At 55.5% G+C, this 10000-nt stretch overlaps 1 protein-coding gene across 5 annotated transcripts in view; it reads right to left on the bottom strand.

The window, feature by feature from the left end:
• The window catches only part of LOC122248226 (uncharacterized), a 235710-nt gene that overhangs the window by 35414 nt on the left and 190296 nt on the right, over nt 1–10000 (bottom strand). For all 5 annotated transcript variants that reach the window (XM_043008110.2, XM_086539697.1, XM_086539698.1 and 2 more), the window contains exon 2: nt 133–1681. In XM_043008110.2, the coding sequence (XP_042864044.2) occupies nt 133–1681 (1549 nt within the window). The remainder of the gene's footprint in view (nt 1–132; nt 1682–10000) is intronic.

The following is a 10000-nucleotide window of genomic DNA, read 5'->3' as shown; positions in this document are numbered from 1 at the left end:
TTGAGACAACTGCTATATAATGGCTCCTGGCGACCTGCATAGCGGACCTGCATAGAGTCTGGCCCTGTGCCCCGCGAGAGCAGTGGGCACAGGTCGAGCGAGGGCACCCGGAGCGCACCAGGCGACACGTACCTGTATGTGTTCGAGCAGGGAGGTGGTTGGATCCAGGACCTGGTTGCAGTCTCGCCAGCGGCACACGTCGGCAGCTTCCTTCTTCTCCGGGGGCGGGAACCTCACGGTGGGCGTGGGCGTGGGCGTGGAGGTTCCGGAGCTGGGGGCGGAGCTCGGGGCTGGACTCGGGGCGGGGCTGGGGGCGGGGCTAGGAACAGAGGATCCAGCGCCAGAACTGGCCGAGCTGCTCCTACTCTTGCAGGTGGAGTGGGCGGTGCCGTTGGTGTAGGCGGGCGGAGGGGAGGACTTAGCCGAGCAGCGAGCCGAGGTGGGCGAGAGGGGCGGCTGGTGGGCGGCCGCGGAGGGGGTGTGGGTAGTAGTGGTGGGCGGCGTTAGACCGGCATCACAGCTCAAAGTTAAGCCCTGAGTGGGGTGTGGGGTTCCCTGAGATACACGCTTGGCGGCGTTGGGGGGGTGGGGGCGGGGGTGGGGGGTCCGGGCGTCATTGAGGAGGGTGGGCGTGGTGGGCAAGACCATGGGCGGTTCAGTGTTGTTGTTGGTCTGGAGGTCTGCCTTACGCCTGTGATGCTCGCCGCTCACTCGCCGCACACCATTGACGCGTTCCGGGCGAATAGCGCCGTTCAAGCGCTCACTTCTGACCGTGCCGTTCACGCGTTCACTTCTCACGGTGCCATTTATACGTTCACTTCTTATGGTGCCATTCAAACGTTCAGACTTGGTCGTTCCGTTCACACGTTCGGGCTTCGCGGAGCCGTTCATGCGCTCGGGCTTTACCGTGCCGTTGATTCGTTCATTGAGGGTACCGTTAAAACACTTGACACCGTTCTTACCTAACAAGTGGTCGACGTCATTGTGTAACGCGTCACCCGCGATACCGTTGTGTTTATGGTTGTTGTGGGCGTGCGTGCGGGTGTGGTGCCGCCCGCGCTTGTCCCCCGCGCCCGCAAGCCCGCCCAACCGGTCCAGCAAGGCCTCCTCGCCGTTCATGCTGCCGTTCATGCATCCGTTCACGCGCCGCACGCCGTTGACGGGCGAGGGCGGGGGGGACGCCCGGGGAAGCTTGGCGCGCCTCTCGCCGCCCATCGTCGCGTCCTCGCCGGTCCGCTTCCGGATGTGCCCAACCTGCAGGCGGCGACGACGGTGCGCCGCCACGTCCTCCGGGGTGTTGCGGCGCGTGACCCGCAGGGGCAGCGCGGTGGGCGTGTCCGGGGGGCGGTCCTTGTGTGGCGTGTGACCCACTTGGCCCACCTGGCCGCCCGGGCCGATCCTGCCCATTAACTGGTCCCCGTCGTGGCCGCCTTTCCGCCCCACCCGCACGCCCGAGCCATCATTGGGCGCCATGCACGTCAGCTGGCCCGCATGGCCTCCGTAAGAGTGCGGGGTTGGAGTGGGTTGGGCCCCGGGCGTGGGCGCGGGCGAGGGCGTGGGGTGGGCAGCGGGCGGGGGTGCGGGTCCCGTGCAGCAGTCGTCGAGGTCCTCCGGGCGGGGCGGCGGCGAGCAAGTCAGGGAGGAACACGGGGACGACGCGCTCCACTCTCCTCCCACACCGCTGCAAAGAACAAACGACATCACGTTAGTGAACCCAGATACACACACACACATACACACATAAAAAAAAGATAAATGTATTCTTAATAATAAAAACAATGACACCAAGACAACAAAAAAGGAATGCCATGCTACTGATAACACTTAGATGAATGAACAGCACCTCTGTTGGAGCCTTTCCACGTTCAGCGGGCAACGCCCCCAGTGTCAAGGGGAAAGACAGGGAAAGACAAGGATCTTACACAGTAAATGGTGTGCCCCGAGGCAACGCGACCCTCTCCGACTCTTCTTTTACGCCAAATCTTCCGTTACCGCCCCCCCCCCCAAAAAAAAAAAAAAAAAAAAAAAAAATCCTGAAAGCCTCAAGTATAAACACATGTCAGACAGTGTCGGGAGCGGTGATGCAAGAGGTCTCGCGTCTGTGCACATCCACCGCGTCCGGACTGGAACTCATTCAACTCATCTTCCGAGTGAAATTGAATATACGAGAACTCTGCTCGAAACGGAAGCGTAGTGGAACAAGTTAGGGGAGGTAATCCATTCGTTACCACATCCTGCACGAGAACAAGATTTTTTTTGTAAATATGAGATTAGTTAGGCCCATCTCTATTGATTCACACGAGGACGAAGGTTCAATAAGTTCGTATATACAGTAGACACTCATACATACAAACATAATTTCTCACAAAGTCGAATTGAAAAAGGTTCATAAACTTCAAAGACATGGCCAAGTACAACATCCTCTGGACACAGTTCGCGAACCTGCCGCTTCTTTGCAGTTTGCTTGCAATACAAAGTCATGAAAATCCATGAACAAGCCAAGTCAATTTGTTCCCCATTACGATTATGCGTGTTCGCTTGATATTTCATGGTTTGCAAGCTCGCGATTGAAGGCACGCTTTCGGAGACGCGGCAAGGCGGACCCTGGACAGACGAGACGCCTATGGTGCGTCTCACTCACTACCTGTACAAAAATAAGCGTCGGTAAAGTGGGAGGCCAACAAGTGTCCAATGCTTCTTCCTCCACCCTCCTTGCATTCGACTTTCCTCTCCTCATCACTTCCAATCTGCTCCCTAACCCTCTTCTCCTTTCTTCCTTTCTTTTGTCTTCATTTCATATCCTCCACAACTATTTCACTGTCCAATTCCGTTCTCTTTCTCCTCTTCTCCTTTTCTGACAAATGACAAATGTGTTAGAAAATGATTATCATTTACTCCAACACACGCAAGGAACAACAAACTTACGTTAAGAAGCGTTAAGAATTATTAAACACAATACACGTCCATGCTCCTCCACTGCAGCAAGTAGTATTAGAGTTAGGTAAAGAAAAGAGGTAAACCCAATAAAACAATAATAGAAGCAAACAGGCAACAAGCGAGCAACCCATCCTGTGCAAGGCAGGATGGGTTGCAAGGAGTGCGGTGCGAAAACATGGCTAGCAGAGGGGGGAGGGCCATCTTGATAGGTAGTGAAGTACGTAAAAATGGCACGGCCGGAGGGGGAAAGTGTCGCCTCAGACGATCTCCGAGGCAATGCGAGTGAGAATGCGTCGGCCAGCAACAGACGGCTCCCCAACAAGCGTATCATTATGGTACGAAGTCCAGGCTCGGGGACCACGAGGAGTACAAGTGGGCTTCTGTCTACATAAACAGCGGAATCGCGACCTTACCAGCGCCGCAACACGCGAGGAATCTCTGCTTTCGACATTCGTAAGGCCAACGTTTATTCGCTGTGCCAACTGCGTTCTACTTGGCAAAAACTGAACTCTTCTGCGGAACGACACGAAGCAATGTATTTTCGCCACCACGAGATTTTTTCTAATCAAATAGTAACGCAAAGTATTGGGTTGCCATTCGACTACACAGTCCCTCGTCCTCCTTGCGCCCGAATCACACTCAACTGATCTCCCAGCTCCCCCACCCATTCATCCACCAGTCCACTGCCCAATCAAACTTCCAAAGAACATTCATCCCGGCAACCACAAGTGAAATCAGGAGAAGAAAGATTAGGCAAAAAAAAAAAAAAAAATGCTCAACGACTCAAAGGAATGTCCTACTTTAATCATGCACGACAAAAAATCAGTTTATCACAACTGGATGACTGAATGGAGAATACTAGGAAAACTACAGGTGGGGAAAACGACTATATGGACGAAGTCACGATGATGCTACGAAAGAGGCTCAAGATATGGAACTAACGAAGCCCTGCCTTCAACCCGGGGGCCTTCCTTCACCGGCGGATCTGCTGTTCAGCAAACGACCTTTTGTTCATGATAGATGACCTTTTTCGCTCACGGTGGAAAACTTTTGTTATCAAACAACATTTTTCCCCCTTTCATTCACCACATAATCTTTTGTTCATGCCGCACGTGTTCTTGTTCACCTTTCGTTCACCAGCCGACCTTTCCTTCACTACACGACCTTTTGTCCTCGCCAGATAACCTTTCCTTCACGGGTAACGACAGGCACGCCAAGTCAAGGTCAAGGAGCAGGAGGATGCCATCATCTCATGCACGGCAGGGAACAAACCCCTCTAGTGTCGAGCCTCCAGCGCATGCCTCACCTCGCCTCGCCTCGCATGCAGTGACCATCCACGAAACGCCTGATCCCGCACCGAACCTGCCTCCCCTCTTGGCACCGAAGGAATGCTAACGAAGGATCAAACTGCACACGCGTGACTCCACAACTCCACGGGAAAGAAAACACAGCATACATCTGAGATAACGAACCGAGGAGTGAACACTTGAAAAACACACGATGCACAAAATACTAGGTACGGTATCAGTGACCTACATGAGTAAGTGGGATGAGAGAGTGTCTGTGTGTCTGGGACTGACGGAGAGGGAGAGGGAGAGGGGGAGGAAGAGGGGGAGGAAGAGGGGGAGGAAGAGGGGGAGGAAGAGGGGGAGGGGAGGGGGAGGGGGAGGGAGGGAAAAGAGAGAGGGGGAGATGGGGGAAGAGGATGGGGGAAGAGAACGAGAGAGAGAGAGAGAGAGAGAGAGAGAGAGAGAGAGAGAGAGAGAGAGAGAGAGAGAGAGAGAGAGAGAGAGAGAGAGAGAGAGAGAGAGAGAGAGAGAGAGAGAGGAAAAAGCCAAGTACGGACACGCCGTAGCACTCTCTTCCCCCGCCCCCTCCTGCACCGTCGCGAGCGCCATCCGGCAAAGAGCACAGTATCTGGAGCAGCGCACGTAAAAGGACGGGAATCTCGCCCTTCAGGATAATCGGGATAATTGCTTCCCCGGAGAGTCTCAAGGAGCACGAGTGTTTTAACAGATCCTGCGACCTGCCGCCGACCGGGGAACCAGGTTCGCGGCGGGGAGGACATCGCAGGCGCTCGGTGTCCCGTGTGCTTGTGTGGACACGGCTGCTTGCACAGCACGTGTGCGGGACCCGGGGTGACATAGGGCCCGGTGAACGCACGACACCCTCGCACGCGCACGCAAATACTAGACCTATATCTAAGCACGGCATCTGCCTGAATGCGTCGTGTAGGATAATCGCAAGTGTACTAAAATGACTGCTGATTTGAAATGGCGGTTTTTTAAACCTTGGACGTCTATGTGTGTGTGTGTGTGTGTGTGTGTGTGTGTGTGTGTGTGTGTGTGTGTGTGTGTGTGTGTGTGTGTGTGTGTGTGTGTGTGTGACTGACTGACTGACTGACTGACTGACTGACTGACTGACTGACTGACTGACTGACTGACTGTCTGTCTCTCTCTCTCACTCCTACTCCTACTCCTACTCCTACTCCTACTCCCACTCCTACTCCTATTCCCACTCCTACTGTTCCTCCTACTCCTACTCCTACTCCTACTCTTACTCCTACTCCCACTCCCCTCTCTCTTCTCTCAACGCTCCCTCTTCTTTCTCCTCTCCGCAGCGCCTCTAGAACCTGTATGCCAAAACGTTTCCTGGCGTTGCTACCGTCAGTCAGGGCCAGTAGCAATCAGCCCCGACCACTTGGGTTGCGTTTGCATGTGGCGCGCGCGTGGCCAGCTGTCCCGCCGTGGCCTCTCAAGATTCCACTGACATATGACAACGGAAGACATGGGAACTGACGGTAAAGGAGGGGGGGGGGAGGAGGAAAATGAGTGAGAGTGAGAGTGAGAGTGAGAGAGTGAGTGATAATGAAAGAGGGAGAAGAAGAGGGAGCGAGCGCGCGCGAGCGAGCGAGCGAGAGAGAGAGAGGGAGAGGGAGAGGGAGGGAGGGAGAGAGAGAGGGAGAGGCAGAGGGAGAGGCAGAGGCAGAGGGAGAGGGAGAGGGAGAGGGAGAGGGAGAGGGAGAGGGAGAGGGAGAGGGAGAGGGAGAGGGAGAGGGAGAGGGAGAGGGAGAGGGAAGGGGGAGGAAGAGGAAGAGGAAGAGGAAGAGGAAGAGGAAAAGGAAGAGACAGGGAAATGAAGAAGGGAGAAAGAGGACAAGACAGAAGAAATAGGAAGAGGATGAGGATGAGGAAGAGAAAGAGAGACAAATGATGAGGGTGAGAGAGAAAGAGAAAGAGAAAGAGAAAGAGAAGAAGAGGGAGGAGGGAGGAGAGGGAAAGAGATAAGGGAGGAGGTGGGGGAGGAAGAGAAAGAGGGGAAGGGAGAAAGAGGAAAAGGAAGAAGAACGAGAAAGATAAAGATAAAGAGAAAGCGAGAGAGAGAGAGAGAGAGAGAGAGAGAGAGAGAGAGAGAGAGAGAGAGAGAGAGAGAGAGAGAGAGAGAGAGAGAGAGAGAGAGAGAGAGAGAGAGAGAGAGAGAGAGATTGCGGTTTGTGGAACAGCAGAACAGCACGAGAGAGAGGGGAAGCGAAAACAGCGTGTAAGGGAATCGAGGGAGACATGGCAGCTTATAGCACGAGAGGGGAGAATTACCAAGGGAGAGCATGAGAGGGGAGAAATGGTTGGTGGCAGCCTGAGCGAGAAGGAAACATGGCAATGAAAAGCGCGAAGGGCAACGCGCCGGGGCAACTAAAAGCATGCGGGGAGTCGAGGCAAGGGAGGCGTCTGCATGAGAGGTGAAATGTAACAGCTGATATCACAAGAGAGATGAAGCCATGGCAACTGACAGCACGACAGCACTGTCAGACGAAACAATGGCTGTAGAGTACCCAGGGCGGCAGCATTCCGGCGTGATGATAATATTGATTATAGTTGCCCGGGTACAGTTAGTGCGTTAGTCACGTGTACACACACACACAGACACACACATACACATACGCACACCCACGGAAGCACATACACCTGGCCTTTATTGGCATACACGAAGCCACATATAAACCTTGTGAATATGAGGCTTTGAACGTTTTATGGAAACATGAGTCTCTTTGACGGGACTAGTTCAAACATCATCAAGCAAACAACGAGCAAGTTGTTTCAGAGTTAGATGCTAACTACGAGGTCAGTGGGTCCCAAACGCACGCATAAACACACACACACACACGCACACGCTCCGCTGGATCTGGCCAGGGCGGAACGCACTCACAAGCGAACTCTTTTGATGATCCTTGGACGGCCGCTGCTGACGGTCGCGGCACTCTTGTAGATACCGCGGACCACCTTCGCACCTGTCTCACACTCTGCACCTGTCTGCTGGTCTGCAGGCTCTGGGGCCACTAAACCCTCCCGTCGCTGCTCCAGCTTTTGTTCCTGACCGGCTACACTTGTCCGCTTGTGTTCGTCCGGGGAAGCCTTTATCTTGACAAGACATTGCCTCTTGTCTCCCACACGTGCGGATTGGGGCGGCGGCGCCTCCTTCCCCCTCTCCGCCTCCTCCTCCTCCTCCTCCTTCTCCCCCTCCCCTTCTTCCTCCCCTTCCTTTTCCTCCCCGCCGATTTCTTCTCCTCTCGTTCTTATTCTTTTTGCTGCCTGTCTGGGCTCGGCTCCTTGTGGCTGCTCGCCATGCGTTCGCTTTTTGCTTCGAGGCTTGTGATGTTTGTTCATCTGTTCTCGTTTGCTACGGATTACCCCCCGCGCGCGATTGCTCTGCCTCGTCTCCTTCCCTTTAGGCGTCCATTTTGTCCTTGGTACGTAAGGCACGGCCCTGGGACACGCAAGGGCGGGTACTGCCTGCACCAAGCACTTGGAAAAGGGTTCTACTCGTCTCTGGTCTTGGGCGGGTTGCTTGGAAGGAAGCTCTGGCTCAGTTCTTGAGTGAGTACGATATTTGGAGAGGAGCTCTTGCTCGGGTCGAGCGGACTGGGGGACAGGTTTTGGTCCAGGCGGGGTGGCCGAAGTGGGATTAGAGCTGGCCAGGCCATGGGGCTCTGGCGCCGGCCTGCTGTTCCGTCGCCTTCGCGGCTTGCAACTTCTTCCCTGCTGCGCTGACGGCGTCGCTCTCCCGGCAGCCGATTGGTGTCGGCTTCTCTTACCAGCTGCTTCAGTGGAATCCCTTGCACCATTATCGCCTCTCGTTTTACTTCTCTTCTTTCTTCTTCGATTTCTCCCCTCCTCGGACTTCTCTCTTCCCTTATCTGTCTTCTTCATCCCCACCTGTGTCTTGTCCACCCGTCCTTCTCTTTTCCTTCGTCTCTCACGTCTTTTCCTTCCAGACTGCGAAGGATGGCATCGACCTCCCACGGCTTTCAGATGGAGTTTCATTCCGCTAGTCTCCGTCAGCGCCGCTTCCTCTCCTCCTCCCTCGCTTCTCTGCTCGCCAACACCACCACTGCTCGGTCTCTTCCCTTTCCACTCGCCCTTCCGCTCTTCTTCCCTTCTTTGGCCTTCCTTGTTTCCCCACTCACTCCTCTCGCTGCCTGACGTACTCCTCCACTCCTTTCCCAGCGCAGATCTTCTCCACTCGCCTCCCTGGGCACTCCCCGATGGCGCTCCGTTTCGCCTCCCTTCGTCAGCGCCGGGGTCACTTCCCTTCGCGCCGTCCTCCTGGCCGCTCGCCCACTCGCCCCTCTCTTTCTTCCCGCTCTTACTCCCCTTTTCTCTTCTTTTCCCCTCGCTTCCTCTCTCTCTCCTCTCGTCGCCGCGCTCGCCCCGCACCTCTTCTATCTCCGTTCGTTCTCCTTCCACTTCTCCTTCTTCCCGTTCGAGGGGCCTTCCTCTCTTCCTCCTCCTGCCGAAGCCGAGGCCCCGACATCCTGCCGACGCCCTGCGATCCGCGGGCTCACTTCCTCGCCCGTGTTTGCCCATCAGTTCCTGGTCAACAGCGCTCGGGCCAGCGTTCGTTTACCTTTCTCCTTTTCCCCCTTTTATTGTATCTTTTCTACACCACGGGCAGGGTACCTTCAACACAGATTGATTTGCACCCGTTGCATCTCACATCGCCTCGCACTCCTTCATCGTAGTTCTCTCAGTCCACACTCTCTTAAAGGGCCTCGCGTTCACAGAAGTCCTGCTGCCCTGGCCGCCTCACACGTACCCTGCAGAGATCCAAACTCGTCCGATTGCGGGGATCACGGCCAAAGCACTCCATTCCGAGGGGCGGGGAGGTTCAACATCACGGAGGTACAACTCCACGGAGGTTCAACTCCACGGAGGTTCAACTCCACGGAGGTTCAACTCCACGGAGGCTTTCTGGCGCGTGCTATTCCGCCAGGCTACTACACTTTCCTTGAGAAAACGATGAAGATAATGAACACGATTCCTCAGATATTGTAAACATCTTTTTTTTATCTAATGTCATCATCCCGAAAGGATACGGAAAGGAAAGGGAGAGAAGCAGAGGGAGGGAGGGAGGAAGGGAGGGAGGGAGGGAGGGAGGGAGGGAGGGAGGGAGGGAGGGAGGGAGGGAGAGAGGGAGGGAGAGAGAGAGGGAGGGAGGGAGAGAGGGAGGGAGGGAGAGGGAGGGAGAGAGAGAAATAGAGAGGAAGAGAGAGAAAGAGAGAGAGAAAGAGAGAGAGAAAGAGAGAGAGAAAGAGAATACTGAGAGACAGATTGAAACTGTCTCACACATTACCAGGATAAAAGAAATGCCAGACGGAGGATGAGCGCACGAGCCACGAGACGGATCAGCTGCGTGCGTGTCGCGTGCCTCGGCAGATTATGTCAGCCAGCTGTCCGAGACCTCTGCCAGGTGGCCTCGAGTAGGTGGTATTTGCAGGGCCGGGAAGGGGGGAGGGGGAGGAGAAGGGGAAGCGGAAGGGTGGAGGAGTGGAGAAAGGGAGGAAGGGAGGAGGAGGGATGGGGGAGGAGGGGAGTGGTGGAGGGCTGGGGGAAGAGGGGAGTGGTGGAGGGCTGGGGGAGGAGGGGAGTGGTGGAGGGCTGGGGGAAGAGGGGAGTGGTAGAGGGCTGTGGGAAGAGGGGAGTGGTGGAGGGCTGTGGGAAGAGGGGAGTGGTGGATGGCTAGGAGGATGGGCGGAGTATGTGGAGGGGAGGGGTGAAGGAGGGCAAGA

This window comes from Penaeus japonicus, unplaced genomic scaffold (assembly GCF_977035675.1).
Source record: "Penaeus japonicus unplaced genomic scaffold, GWHDUDI00000001_assembly GWHDUDI00000009, whole genome shotgun sequence".
Taxonomy (NCBI): Eukaryota; Metazoa; Arthropoda; class Malacostraca; order Decapoda; family Penaeidae; genus Penaeus; species Penaeus japonicus.
This window is presented reverse-complemented; position numbering and strand designations above follow the sequence as displayed.